General features: G+C 42.3%; 1 protein-coding gene across 21 annotated transcripts in view; it reads right to left on the bottom strand.

Annotated features, from left to right (window-relative positions):
* The window catches only part of LOC128251996 (polypyrimidine tract-binding protein 1), a 151,201-nt gene that overhangs the window by 6,057 nt on the left and 130,086 nt on the right, over positions 1-15,058 (bottom strand). For 18 of the 21 annotated variants that reach the window (XM_052979336.1, XM_052979339.1, XM_052979337.1 and 15 more), the window contains 5 exons: positions 10,488-10,814; positions 10,124-10,409; positions 9,583-9,776; positions 8,940-8,973; positions 2,054-2,146 (listed from right to left, as the gene is read on the bottom strand). In XM_052979336.1, coding sequence (XP_052835296.1) covers positions 2,054-2,146; positions 8,940-8,973; positions 9,583-9,776; positions 10,124-10,409; positions 10,488-10,814 — 934 coding nt within the window. The remainder of the gene's footprint in view (positions 1-2,053; positions 2,147-8,939; positions 8,974-9,582; positions 9,777-10,123; positions 10,410-10,487; positions 10,815-15,058) is intronic. The other 3 variants (XM_052979338.1, XM_052979327.1, XR_008267269.1) reach the window with 2 other exon arrangements.

The raw sequence follows: 15,058 nt of genomic DNA, 5'->3' as shown, positions 1-15,058 counted from the left end.
GATTTGTACCCCAGGTAGAACAGCAATTTTACTTACAAAGCAAGCAAGTCTTAAAATCAGTTTTAAATCGTATATGCCCGGTACCAACTGCAGTTTTCTTATGAGCTTAAAAGCAAGGACAAACAAGCGGAAATTTTCGGTCCGCTGTCGTTTTCAATTAAGAGCCTCCCTGCAGGGCCGCACCACTTTGACAGCTTTTGAGTTATTTTTTCAATGAATAAATAACACAAATGAAAGACAGCGCCGGACGAACCGCTGAGTGGGAACAATGAGAGCTGACCGGAGGAAAACAGAATGGTGGATCGGGAGGTGCTTCGTTGGATAGTTGGCGTGTTAAATGGAATAAAACCAAATCGAAATTGAAAAAAGGTGTCGCTGTCAGCGCTGTCAACGCTTCGATCGCCTTGCCGCTGCCAATGCCGCCGCTCCTGTTTTTGTAATAAAGTGGAATTTGGCACGTCGGTTGGTTGCTCTTAACGCGTCGCAATGCGCGGCAATTTTCATTTCGTTTAATGCGTGCAGGGGGTCGAATTGGATGGGGGTCCAAATGGGGAAGTCCTTGGCCGGCGGCAAGGCGGACAGCCTGACAATGGCAAAGTGCACACAAATAAATGCAATAAAATGATTGGCATGTCCTGCCGAGCAGGAGGAGCCTTTGTTGGCTGGACAAGGGGGGAGAGCTGGATCTCGACCAGGTGTTTCTGCTGCCCAGGCGGGCTGGTAATAAAGCGCTTATAAAATTTCATTTATGTGCACGGCCAGATATCTCTTGCTTTTGGCTGTTGGTCCTGTTTCCGTCTCTTTTGCTTTTACAATTTATATTATTAATATATTTTGTTTGCTGCATTTGCAGCTGCACAACCATCAACAACAACAACAGCATCATCAATGGTTACGGTTGCCAACGGAATGCGCCGTTTGGAATTTAATGTTGCCGGAATTTTCATTTTAAACAAGCTGCAAATAGCAGTTGCTCTTTTTCGCCCCGGCCCCATCTTGCGGATTGGGTCTCATTATACCCTTGCAGAGGGTATTATAATTTCAGTCAGAAGTTTGCAACGCAGTGAAGGAGACGTTTCCGACCCTACAAAGCATATATATTCTTGATCAGCATCACAAGTAGAGTTGATCTAGCCATGTCCGTCTGTCCGTCTGTCCGTCCGTCTGTCCGTCTGTCCGTCCGTTTATATGCAAACTAGTCTCTCAGTTTTTAAGCTATCTGCATGAAAATTTCCCAAAAGTTGTCTTTCTAGTGCAGGTAGTATATAAGTCGGAGCGAGCCGGATCGGACGACTATAGCATATAGCTCCCATAGGAACAATCGGAAAAATAAATGAAAAAAAATTATAACTTTTCTGTTTTTTAATTTTTTTTTTAGTTCTTCGAGATATAGTAATGGTTAAATATTTCAGAATTACGGTTTAAATTTCATCAAAATCGGACGACTATAGCATATAGCTCCCATAGGAACAATCATAAAAATAAATGAAAAAAAATTAAAGCTTTTCTGTTTATTATTTTTTTTTTTTAGTTCTTCGAGATATAGTAATGGATAAATCATTCAGAATTACGGTTTAAATTTCATCAAAATCGGACGACTATAGCATATAGCTCTCATAGGAACAATCATAAAAGTAAATAAAAAAAAAATATAACTTTGGTGTTTTTAAATTTTTCTATAAGTTCTTCGACATATAGTAATGGATAAATATTTCAGAATTACGGTTAAAATTTCATCAAAATAGAACGACTATATCATATAGCTCCAATAGAAATAATAAAATTATATAAAATAACTACCTAATAATGAGCTGCAAATCATCATTGCTTCAATGTTTTTAGACATATACGCAAGTAAATCATAATTTTAATGTTTTCAAAAATATTTAATTCTTGCAATAGCTGCAAGGGTATATAAACTTCGGCTTGCCGAAGTTTGCTTCCTTTCTTGTTTTTCATTACTTTTATTTCGCTGTGTTTTAATGTGGGTGTCAGAAGTAGGTGGTATGTATTCTCATGGATGAGTACGTGAAAGTGCGTCTGCTTTACTTACCCAAATAAGCTTGCTGGGGCTCCGCCATCTGTATGAGCGCCGAGTCCTTCTTGTTGTACAGAATCTTCACACGTTGCACATCGCCATACACACCTGTGAATGGGTAGAGAGCATAGCAGTTAAGGATTATGGGTATATGTTAGGGAAACTACTGGGTACACAAACGTCGGCGCAAATTTCATGCCATTGTACCTAAAGTTATACGAGTGTCGCGGCACGAATGCTGAGCGGGCCAACTGAAACTGAAGTCTTTTATAGCAGTTGCTAATTATTATTTTTCATTTTATGTTCTCATAGATAATACAATTAAGAAACGTGCAGTTTGAGTTTTATGTTAGAAAATCAATTCTAGAAAGAGTTACAGTCTTTACATATATTGGTTTCCAAGTGTAACTGGTCTTGCTCATCTTATTTGCGTGAATACCTTGAGCTTGGACCTGCCCAAAATAGTGAGCTTTTCTTCTACACGGTTGCTGCTTGAATTTTTGGACAGCTCGAAGCGCTTTATGAAGGCTGCGGCAGAAGTTTTACACCCCACCAAAAAGCCATAACATGTACACCAGGTATCCTTTGGCACTATCCTTTTCTCTACCAGCTTTCTTTGCCCACAACCCGCACTCGCATTATTGCCGCGAGCCACGCCGTTAGTATCATGTACGAAACTCATAACTGGCTCAATAAGTTTTCTCTGCTATTTTTTACGAGCTTCCATTCGAACTCTACCTGCCTTGGCTTCCTTGGCTGCATTCGGTTGCAAGGCCACGGATTTTACAGCTGTCAGACAGGGTGTGCTGGTGTGCAACTTTTCGGCGGCGGCGAACGCGTTATTGAATTGTATTTTATGGCTTTACTTACGCCGCAAACTATGCAATATAAGGCGGACTGAGACCCAGCTGAAGGACTGCATTAAGACTGGCAGATGACTTTAAGGAAGCTGCTTGGGCTGGGTCGTTCCCCGGTCAGTAGACACTGCTTTGACAGCTGGCCGAGGGTCGGTCCATTGGCCCTGGGTGACATATTTTAGTCCCCATTCCCAAGCCACCCCATGTGCAGCCAATCAGAGCAAATTTGAAGCAGGGCGCAAATTGCCATCAAGCATAAAAAATAGTTGCCGGTCGAGTTGGTGGCCAAAGGGCAATGGCGATGCCAACGGCAAAGGCGACCCCAAAGCAAACAATGTAAAGTGCATCCCTGCCCAAGACAACAAATCGAATAATGCGGAAACTAAATTTTCAACTACTTGCACGCACACCTGCACAAAAATGGGAAAGCACACTCCAAGAAAAATCTTTTTAATAATGGAATTAATTTTCTTACGTAAAAATTCAACTCTTTTCTGTATCTAACTGGTTTCAGTATGAACAAAAAATATGTTTAATCGTATGTTGTGGCCAAAATTATAATAATAATAATAATAAATATATTTCAAATATCACAATTTGACTAAGCTCTGTGACATTTTGCTGTTTTGAGATAAAATGTTCAACAAATATGTTTAACTATTTTTAAATTCCTTTTGACTTTCTCTCAGTGCGAGAAGTTAGGAATCAGTGTCGGCTATAAAAGTGAGGCCATGCCAGCTACTCGGAGCGTAGCGAAGCGAGCGCTGCGCTAACAAGTTACAAAAGTAGCAATGGAAATGCAGGTAGTAAACAGTGGGGCCCAAGGAGGAGTTCGCAGCACAGAGCACACAGTTCAACAGTTGGCAGTAAATCCATTTTATACAGACGACTGGCATACCTGACTGACTGACTGCCTTGGCTCCCCAGTTATCCGGCGGACTTGTCTTATGCCAAACACCGAGCAATTTCGTTTCGTTTTTGCCAGGAATTCGGGGCAACAATTGCAGGCTAGACCATCAGCCGCATCAGCAGACTTCCATATCGACATCGACATCCATATCTGCAGTGTATTGGCAGTGGAGCATATTGTATGCCAGGCTTGCGCTCTCCTCCTTTAGTCACCAGCATGGCTCGGCGTGCAACGGGGCGAATGAGCAGCATCTGCGAGCTGCCGGTTGCTATCCAAAGTGCTCCTGGCAGCTCTCAACCTTTATTCGTATTCCCAACTCACACCGACCGGCAGACCGACTTGATAATAATTTATTATCGTCTGAATGTTGCTGCGGAAGTTTTTCCCTTTTTTGTGGTTTCGCGACACTAACATATGCAGACAGTGAAGCCGATTCCCCGATGGCCCATTAGTCGTGTGTTTGAGCATATCCTTTATGAAGAAATATGCGGCTGGCGGTGGCATATTAGCCTGGGAGTCTATAAAGTTGGAACGGCCTTCTAAATCCGTCTTTCCATTTCCATTATCGCCGTTGTCAAAAGACAAACATTAATTCGTATTCCAATCTATGGCTTCCATTTAATCACATTTCCTCAAACGCCTGTCACATTGCGTTTGGCTGCTAAAGCAATTTGTTGCGATTATGAAAAATTCATTGAAATTATTTGCACATTGGATATATTTTTCCTGATTCGGGCACTTTATCAAATTGCATTTCTGCCACAACATGTAGCTCATAAAATTTTATGAAATTATTCGGCGCATATGTAGCAACAACAATCAACTCGCACACAAAGAGGGGAATTCACGCAGAAATACGGCGGATCTCTAAACGCATAAAAATTCAATTAAACACGTTTCGGAAATATTTTCGGCAATGATATAAATTTTTATCACGCCATTACAATTACATAGGAGGATTACATGGCATATGTGCTAGTGTTTGGGTGTTAGGGCTTGCTTTCCAGACGATTTGCAGACTGATTAAGTTTTCTTTTATTGTTATGCAAAGGCAACCCATTCCCAGCCCCCGAATGTAGAACTCGAGAGTGGCGGGTTGAATAGATGGGTGGGTAGGTTGGTGGGTTGGTGACTCCGGTAGGGCAGTTTCCGACCGAGTGGGGCATGGGGTCGGTATTGAATGCTTGACAGCCTAAGCGGCATGTGTCAAGTGTCTAAAGAGCATGCCCCAGAGAGCCCCTGGACCCTTTCAATTGGGTCTACGCCTAGTCAGAGACAGAGCGAACAAAGCGCTGTCAAAACTAATAAAATGTCTGACTGGCTGGCAGCCAAAAGGGTTTTTGGCTTAACTTTTCCGAGCCTTTGGCCTTTTTGTTGAGCCGCTTGTTGCTGTTTTTCGGCTAGATCAATCCCCGCGTTTGAAGTGCGTTGTTTTCCCACGGCTTCAGAGCTCCAGAGCTGAGCTTGCTACTTTTATTATTTCATATGCAAACAGCGAACCGCACACTCGGTTCCTCCTTCTGACCCTTTGAAGTGCTAAATCTGCCACCCTAACGTGGGCCGCAGCGCCTTTGGTCCCACCTCATGTTGAACCTTGTTGTTACGTGTCCTTGCGAGTTGCTATTAACATAACAAAAGCAGCCGTTTGCCACTTGCCGGTTAACGTTTGCCATTCGCTTGCCATTTGCCAGCTACACTGATAAAAACCGTTGGAAGTTTGTGGCAACAGAGAATAACCATTTCAAAATAACGAATGAAATCGATTTAACTTGTGTAAAACTAGAAATAGATATATAATTGCCATTGTACCTAACGCTGATATACAAAAAAAATTTAAAGGTCTTTTCAATCTTTTTAAGCGTTTAATGTTTCTAAAGCGAAAACCGTTTTTTCCCCAGTGCGTTGGTTTGTCGTACAGCTCCTAGCTCCTGAGTGTCGTTGGCGGTGCTTCTGTCTGTCCGCTGTCTGCTTAGAGCTACTTGGAAATTCAAAGGTTATTACATAAAATTTTAGCAGGACATTTGGCTGATTGCCCGGCGAGACTCTGGCTCCGTCAATTACTCTCTGACTGCTAAAGAAGCGGGTGAGTTTATCTTTATCTATTGGCACCCCAATAATAATACGCTTAACGTTTGACTTATCGACATCTCTCCATCTCGGCTGTGCAACGGGGCGTGTGGGTATCCAACTTTTCCACTTCGCTCTGGGCTGAGCTTCACGCAGCGTTTAATCAGCAATCTAAGCTTTATTACCAGTGGAGGCAGCTGCCAATTGGCGCCGAAGCAGATCCTGTAACTTTAGCTGCAGCAGCACTCTGCTAAGCAGTCTGCTGATCGGATTTTCCCGGCTCAGTGGCTCAAAATTGCCCGAGAGGTGATGGCTCTGCGGTGCCCTGTGGTTTACACTGCACAAATCCGGCAGCAAGAACAACGGCAGGCAACAGAAACAATTTTTCAGCAATTAATACATTTGCCAACACTCTTGTTTACTTTGACCGATAAGCCTCGAACTGCTGACAGAATGGATGCAATTTGTAAATATAAATCAAAGGCAGCAGAGCTCAGCATCGCACAGCACACAAGGGTTAAGTTCCGGGCAAGCAAGCGGCTTAACTCCCTGTTGCCCAGCATTCTTCATGCGGTTGCGTTTGTTTCGCAGAAGTTTATATTTGGGCATTTAAACTCAAATTAAATGCATTTGCATGCAAACAAAGAGTAAGCCTGTGTGTGGCCGCAAACAAACCGTTTTGTGTCACCAGAGACAAAAGGGAGGTACAGAGTGTTGTTGTTGCTGCCACACTGCCACACAAGCCCACACTGGAAAAAAAAACTGCACCAGAGATTCGATCGCTAGGGAATGACAGAGGGGAGGCGGTAGGGTGGTATTGTGGCAACAAAATCCATTATGCTGCAATTATGCGCCACACTTGCTAGCACGCTTGTAGAACCCGGCAAAAACTTACTCAATCGATGTGTTTTGGTAATTAAATCAAGTACATAATAGAGCAAGCCAAATGGAGAAATGCAGCGCAAGTGAAAAGCCAACTGGGAATCCCATAAAATAATAAAACACACACACGGAGCCGGGCGAAGTTGGGAGAGCAATTCAAATAGCAAATCCCATTAACTTTACAAAGTTAGTTAAATTCATTTGGCAAACAGACGACCGACGACGAAAAACCAGCAAGGAGACAGGAGACAATCCTCTTTCCATTCGAGAAACCATCCAACGGACCGGCTAACCGAGCCAACGAGCTACGAAAAGTCACAAGTAAATTTTATTTCAATTGTAAGAGCCAGAAATAACTACACAATGATAATGTCTGTGTGTGGTATAAAAGGTGTATATATAGGATAAACGGACGAAAAGAGAGGGAGGTGATAAAACCACACACACGCACAGAGGAAAAAAGTTTAATTTTTTAGTCCTGGGACTAAGAAGCTTACTGTTTTTAATCTTTTAAAAAGGTTTTCAAGTTTATAAATATAATAATGTGCATTTTTACAAAAGCTTAAAATATTTCTGGAGATGCTACATCAATAAACATTACATAATTATAGCTTGAATTCTGAAAACAGATGTATAATAAATTTAATTAATTTACATTTATTTTAACTCGCCTTTCAAGTTTTTCTTCACAAGACAGCGTAAACTTTTTGTCTCTGTGCACGCACACTAAAGAAGAGCAGCAAAAGCAACAATGGACGACAGCAACAAGCGCAATGATAACTAAATAAATGGACATTTTTATAGCTATGCACTTCCGCACTCAATCTTTTGTGCTTCGAGTGTGTTAGTGGGTGAAAGCCGGGGTGTGTGTGCTTTGCAGGATGAGCACATGGTAAAGCATGTGTTTTGTGTTGCATTCTAGCTCTCAGCTCAAAGGCGTTCGCTCTCTCACCCTTTGCTCCTGGGTCCTGTGCCTTAACAATGGAAACCAGCCACGAGCACACTTAATTCATGTAATTTCACACACACACACACACACACCAACGCACACGACAACGGAGGAGCAACAGGATGCCCAAGTTGCTGGTGATTCCACTGCAACACCGCTTCTGACTGCGTGCGGTTTTACTTGTTGCCAGTTGTTGCTGCTTTGTTTTTAATATATGTATGCACAAGTACGCAGGACGACGTCGAATGTATTCTCATTTTCATTGTTTTACAATTTGTAAGCAGAACTTATGACAGGATAAATGGCAGAAGGACCTCCTGGTCCAGGACCAGACTGGCTAGCCCAAGAACGAATCCCGATCCAATTCAAGCTGGCTGATGGATTTGCCAGTCCTGCTTCTGGCAAAAAGCTATTAAAAAGTCATTTGCTGCCAGATCTAGTAGGTTTATTCCATTTGGCAATACAATAAATACTGCCGCTTGCACACGGAAAAAGTGCACAGCAGCATCTCTTCATTTGTATGGGTTTTATAGTCTGATCAGGTTGCTCTAAATTTATTTACCTTTCTCACATGGACTATTGGCTTTTGCCCCTGCTGGAATATGATCGCTTTAAGCTAGAAGTAGATTTCTTAACCAAGGTCTAGAAGTTTACTGCTTTCGGTTGATGGTTCCATTTTATATTTCCCACATGGTAGATGCATTAAATGTGCAAACTGCCAGACACCCGTTGCATACCCAAATTTAGGTGTTTCCTGTTTTTAGGGCTTTTTCAATATTTTAAACAGTTTGTGGCGCATTTTTATCAGCTTTTGCTTTGTTAACCCACGCCTTCACCCCCAGCGCCCACACAAACCGGGTTATAAATAATTCATGGCACTTTTGCTGATTGCAAGTAAATGGCGTAAATGCCAACCGGAAACGAGTATAAAAGGAGAACACAAGAAGTTACACGGAGCAAAGGAAAAGTTGTTGGTCTCGCTCGATTCGTACAGTGTAAATTCAATGAATAATCAAGTAAACTACTTATAAATAAAAATAAATAGGTATTCGCTTTTACTTTTATAGAGAGACAGAACAGGAGTCAGATAGGGATAGAGGCAGAGATCAACTACGAATGGAAATGTGCCCACTGCACCTCTCCCACTAGCAGTTGACCCCTAGCTTGGCCCGGACAACAAACAAATAAAATCGGAAGAACTGGCAATTAATAGAGTAATCGTTTGTGCAGACGTACCAAAGAGGGTAAAGAGAGCATCAGGCGTGACCATCTACAGAGAAAAAGAGAAAATAGAGTTTGTCTTCAGTTAGCGAAAGTTTTGTTTCAGGTGTATTACAAATAATAAATAACAAAGTAAACTTCAAACAGAAAATAATTAAATAAAATCACAGAGCATGATGGATTTGGACATAATGTTGGGGGCGCAAGGAAATATATAGAGGATAGAGGGAAAGAAAAGGAAAGAGTATTGATACTCAGGTTCAAGGACTATCAAAAGATACACTACACATATTTAAACGTATAAGAGTACAAATTCATAATTTAAAACCCTTTTTGAAATAGGCGAAAAATCAAAGACTTGCTTTTTAATGATTGAAAAATTTTAATGAAATTTGGAAACCGAAATTGACGAACAGGGAAAGCAAACTAATTTTAGTTTTGAATAAGCATGAAGAGTCTTAAAAATGGGTGATTTAAGTAATTATAGCTTATTGTTCTCTTTATCATTTTTTCCGCTTTCATCACATATTAAAATATACCATATATTTGCTTAAGTGTTACAAACACGGACAAATGAGTTTTTCCTTACTTAAAAAAATTGCGCATCATTAAGGGACCGTGGAATCTGAAAACTTTATAATCTGAAAACAACACTTACCTCCTCATTTAAATTCGAGACAAGCAGAACATTCGAGTAGCCGCGCATGGCGGGAGCGGCTGTCTGCAGGGCGCCGCTGTTGGCCAGCGAGAAAGCGGCCAAGTTGGGCAGGGCGTTGCTGTAGCCGCCGGTCAGCGGAGTGCCCAGGCCCAAGGCAAAGGGCGGCAGAACACCCGGGGCGCCTAGACCGTTGACTGCAAGAAAATTAAACAAAAGTTAGCTATCTAAGTTAGTTGCATGCCACTTAAGCTTCGAATCGATAGTTAGTGTAATGAAAAAAAGTCAGAAACAAGTTAAACAAAGTAGAATTCTATCTCGTACAGATGTGTGATTTTCAGTGAAAGGATTTTTTTATATCAGAAGGAAAAAATAAGACACTTTAGCACATTTTAACAGGCCAAGCAATATCAAAAAAAAAATCCCAAAAACTTTATAAAGTAGGTAAATTGAAAACGAAAATTTTTAAATTGTTTGGTGATAGCAACATGAAGCATAGAAAAAACATAAAGGAAAAATCGGGAAAATGTTCCGCTCGTGTTACCTATTTTATCACCTGTGAGAGAAGGCCGCTGCCGGGCGGCGATCAGTAGTAGATCGTTGGTGTTCATCAGTCCGCCGGCGGTGGGCATGAGGTCCACCCCCGGTTCACCCGGCGGCAGCGCGGGGTTTGTGAAGTCGCGCGACTTGTCGTTGTTGTACTTTACATTCAGCGCCGTCAGCTTGCTGTTGTCAATGCGCAGGGTGCAGCAGCCGTTGTATATATTCTGCCCGTCCAGGAGCGACTTGGCATGCTGGGCGGAGTTGGCGTCCGGATATTGGATGAGGGCCTGAAGAGCAACGGAGTTTATTAGCCACACGGATTGGAAAAACAAATGACTTATAGCAAAAACCTTGAGTGCTCTTACCTGGAATGAGTTGTTCTTGGTAAAGGTAACGATCTTCAGCACTTTACCGTAGCGCTGGAAGATCTGGTGCAGAATGTCCAGGGAGACGGGGTACATCAGCGACTCCACGATCACGCGGAGCACCGTGTTCGGTCCGCCGGCGGAGTTCGTGTTGTTGCCGGCTGCGTTCACGGCGCTCGAGTTGTTCTGCAAGATGCCCACGGCACTACTGATGCTGTCGCCGGAGCTGTTGGCATTGTTGCTGGTCGCATTGGAAGCGGCGCAGAGGGGTAGGGGCGATCCGCCCGCCGGAGACTGGATGCGGTAGTCGCTCTGGACAACCGAGTTCTGGAAAGAAAAAATAGTGTTATTTACTATTTATCATCAATTAATCAAAGCAACTGGTAGTGCACAAAATGTATATATATAACTTTTCATATAATAAACTATTATAAAACAATAATATCAAGAAACAATTCTTTAATACTAATACTATTCTTGACTCTACAACGATATCCCTATCAATACAACCCAAATAACAAATTATTTTTATATCACATGAGCATGCTAATCGTTTGCCCGCCTGTCGAGCAGTCAAAAACTCAGCGGTATCCTCAGCTGTACGGCTCGCTAACATAAATCTCAATCAAAATCAATATTATCAAGTATCGTTATAATAAAAGGAAAGCAGGAGTTCGGAGGTAGGTGAGTCTGCCGGTGACGAGGATGCTGAGCGGATGCCAGATACTCGTACTCGTAGTAAGCAACAAAAACTTCTTGCGTGAAATATACACGTTCTGTCGGAAAATAATTTAATGATATTCGGAAGTAAATTTATTCCTATTCGTGTTGAATTTTGATTCCGAAAATCATAACATAAACACATTCGACCGCCCACCGTTACCAACCCACTTGCCCCCGATTTCCGTTCATCCTGCCTATTTGCGACGCGTTTTTTGTACGTTTGTCAGCAACAGGAGAGGCCTGTGGAGGTAATCCACCCCAGGCGAGCTATTTATGTCTGCGTTCGCCTAGATAAATTCCTTACCATTGAAAACAAAGAGCCGGGCGACGTGATCCTTACCTTCGCCTGTCTGCTAGTAGTCCAAGTTTGTAAAAATAATAAAAATTGATTAGAATTGCCGAGTGCCGAGCTGCGTGGCTAGACAGGGCGTATGTGGCATGAGTGCCCCATTATGTGCGGCTGCTTCATCTTCGATTGCCATTCTGGCTCCAGATGCCTGTGGGATGCCATCAGTGGCTGTCGCTGGGTTTCCTTTCCGCTGCCCGTAATTTGATACTTCACTTTTCCTGATTATTACGATGACGATGATTTTGATTGTGTTAAAATTGGAATGTAATTGTTGAGAAGCGTTTGCCCATCTGTTACTTTTTCTATCCTGCCATCTCTGGTGGGCTTGTTTAAACAGCAAACTTGCTTAATAATAACTAGCTGTCAAGTGGTCATTTGGCAGACGTTTAGGCAATTTAATAATTGTGTATAAGCTTGCACTGACAACTCGAGTAACTAAAATTGTGAGGTGGACTTTATATTTATGGCATTGCTCACTGAGAGAAAAGTTTTCCAATATACATAGATGGTGATTTCTGCAGGTTTTGGACTTTTAGTTTTACTTAACAACAAAGGCCAAATAAGAAAAAATCTAGTGTAGAAATATAGTTCATATCATATAATAGCTTCATATATCAAAATAATGTGGCATTCATTTTTCCGAGTATATTTAAGGCAAAGTAGTATTCACATTTGGAAACTCTAAGCCACACCAAATGTTGGGAGCACTTGCATGCATATTAGGCTAAGCCATTCTAATTATCCTGCAGGTCGCTTGGCGAGGACCGGGAAAGGGATGGGGAAAATTTAGGGACCACAACCAGCAACGTCATTAAACAGAACAAATCGTTGTGTGTCCGGCTGGGTTTGTATTGGACTTTGCTTGTCGCGGTTTTGCCTGTTAATGAGTCAATTGTGCGTTCTCCATCCCGATTGTTGTTGTGGGCTGATTAGATATGCAAACACCCACTCCGCTCATCATAGGGAACGACCTCACCACATGTTATAATTTTATATCGATGGGCTGGCTGACTGCTGCTCCCCTTCCGCCCTCTTCTAATGGATTTTGCCACATTTGATAAGCTAAAATGCTTTGATAAGCGAAAAGTATTGACAACTTGCTGATAAGCACATTTATCGACCGATGTGTGTCAGTGGAAAATCTGGACAAAAGTCACACATGTCCCGCTCCTCGGACATTAAACGCAAGCGGTATAAAAACAGAAATCAGGAATCTTTACCCAAGATTTACCCATAAACTTTTGGATTCTCTAAGACTCTTTAGAAAACTAAAGTAGCCAAGTTTAAATTACAGTACACCAAGCACAGTCTTTATATGGTAGAGACAAAAACTATTCCGTAAATCTGATACTTTGAAGCTCGCTAAAAGAGTTCTCAACAAACTTTGCAATATTCAACAAGCTGAAAGGAACTCGTCAATTGTTGTATGATTTTAATGCGGTTTTTGCATAAGAAATAAACGCGGAAAATGGCTGAGAAAAGGCAAAAGCTCAGGGCTAAAACCGCAGCTCTACAGGCGCCAAAAAATATTGACTCTGCTTTCACTTAAGGTTTTGCATAAACATTTTTGTTTCATAGCGCTTTCGTGTGCTGTTCTTTTTTCTTGAGGGCAGGAAGTTTATTTTCGCTGCAATGTCACCCGGAGTACTTTGGCTTTTTGCCCTTATTCCCCGTTCTCCCTGACAGGCACACTTTAAACTGCATGGCGAGTCCTTTCGAGCAGGAGTTGGACTCAAGTGTCGTCGCCCCTTCTCTAGAAGCCGAAGCGAGAGCTTAAGTGTTCGGGCCAAGTTAGAAAGTAGCTGCTTGGCCACAGTCTTAGCCGGAGCCCCCTGCTTAATGCCTTTTTGGCGCTCTACCCACTGCAAGTTTGAAACTTTTTTGGGCAACTACTACTACCAGTTATGAACTTGTGTAGTTAAGTTTTAAAGCTGAGCTCGGGATTATGTTTTACTTTGCTGTGGGTCGTTTATCTGCTGCGTGGTTTTTACGGTCAAGCCATAGAGATACAGTTGCATAAAGTCGGGGCAGGAACAGCGGTTTCAGTGCCAACAAACTATATTTGTGTTATTTATGCAAAAGGCGCACAAAAACAGCAACCCCGCCAAGTGTGTTAAAAGCCTTTTGCGAAAATATTCCACAAACACGAACATTAAACCGAAATGCTTAAATAAATACGAGTTACCCAAAGTAGCAAAATCCACTGCCCAAAAAATAAAAGTAAATACGCCTGCGAAAACAAAGAAGGGAAAGAGAAAGACATTTTCGAGCAGCCGTAATGCAAAACTAATCAATACAGTCAAAATATTGACACAGCCGCTGAAAAAGTCAGTGCATCTATAAAGTTGTCAGTTGCCAGCCGGTTTGGTTACTAGGGTTTTCTGGGCTGGCGACGGTGCCACCGCTGTTATCCTGCTGCTCTCAGCCCTCTACTCTTCGCTATTTGGATCTCACGTACTCCGAAACAATGTAATTTAAATCCATTTTCAACACGTCGCCAATCAAAATGGCAAAAAGCTTTAGCGCAGCACAAGTATAAACAAATATTCGCATCCGCATAACTCAAAGGATCAGGAGCAGAAGACACAGTCACATACGCGATGCGATGCTCTGCTCTGCTTCTGCTCCTGCTCCTCGGCGCTGTTGTGAAAACAATAAGATTAGCTTACTTTTGCTTTCGACGGCAACGAAGAGTGATGTGCGGGCGGTCGGTTCGGTAAAGTAAACGTGAAAATAAAATGGGAAAACAGAAAAACAGCAAAGAAAAACACAAGCCACGCAGCGCATAGAAAAATAAACATTGAGCAGATAGCTGATAGCATTCAACGGATAGCACCTAATATGTGAAGTTATTTGCCTGTGCGAAATCCTTTAACTGCAAAAGCCTGAGAGTTAGACAAATAGCGTGCCGAAAGAAAAGGCCCCATAATCCGGTTTACCCGCTTTTCCCCCCTCGGCATTGACAGCCTGTCTGCAGGAGGCGCAAATTAAATAACACATTGAGGTCTGTGTCACTGAGCCCGGTTCATATTATTAATACCAAATCAAATGTACGGCATTATCCCCGATGCGATGCCCTGTTATTTATAGACATGCGGGCAGGGCATCAGACATCACGAATAAGACTTTGCTAATCAGTTTGATCCTTTCTGTGGCCTAATCGCTTAACATTTGTATTAGTTCTGTGCTGTGCCAGTCGTCTTTTCCTTTCCACGTGTCAAACGCGGTGTAAATTAAGCCCACTTCTTGTTCCCAGCTAATTTTCATGTGTGTACTATTAATTGACAATTGCTGTCCATCCCTCGCTTCCTTTTGTGTTTTTCTTGGGCGAGTCACCATTGTTTGGCTGGGCAGGAGGCGTTCGTAAAATGTGGCCCTCTCTGTAGTCGGCCATTTAATTTAATTACAAGGTAACCTTATCACTGAGGAGAAAACGAGCACCTGCCGACGCACCACACAACACATGCAGAAAGCGCTTGGGACATGCATTTGCATTTGC

This window comes from Drosophila gunungcola, chromosome 3R (assembly GCF_025200985.1).
Source record: "Drosophila gunungcola strain Sukarami chromosome 3R, Dgunungcola_SK_2, whole genome shotgun sequence".
NCBI classification, from domain to species: domain Eukaryota; kingdom Metazoa; phylum Arthropoda; class Insecta; order Diptera; family Drosophilidae; genus Drosophila; species Drosophila gunungcola.
The sequence above is the reverse complement of the archived record's forward strand: the minus strand, read 5'-3'. Positions and strand labels throughout refer to the sequence as shown.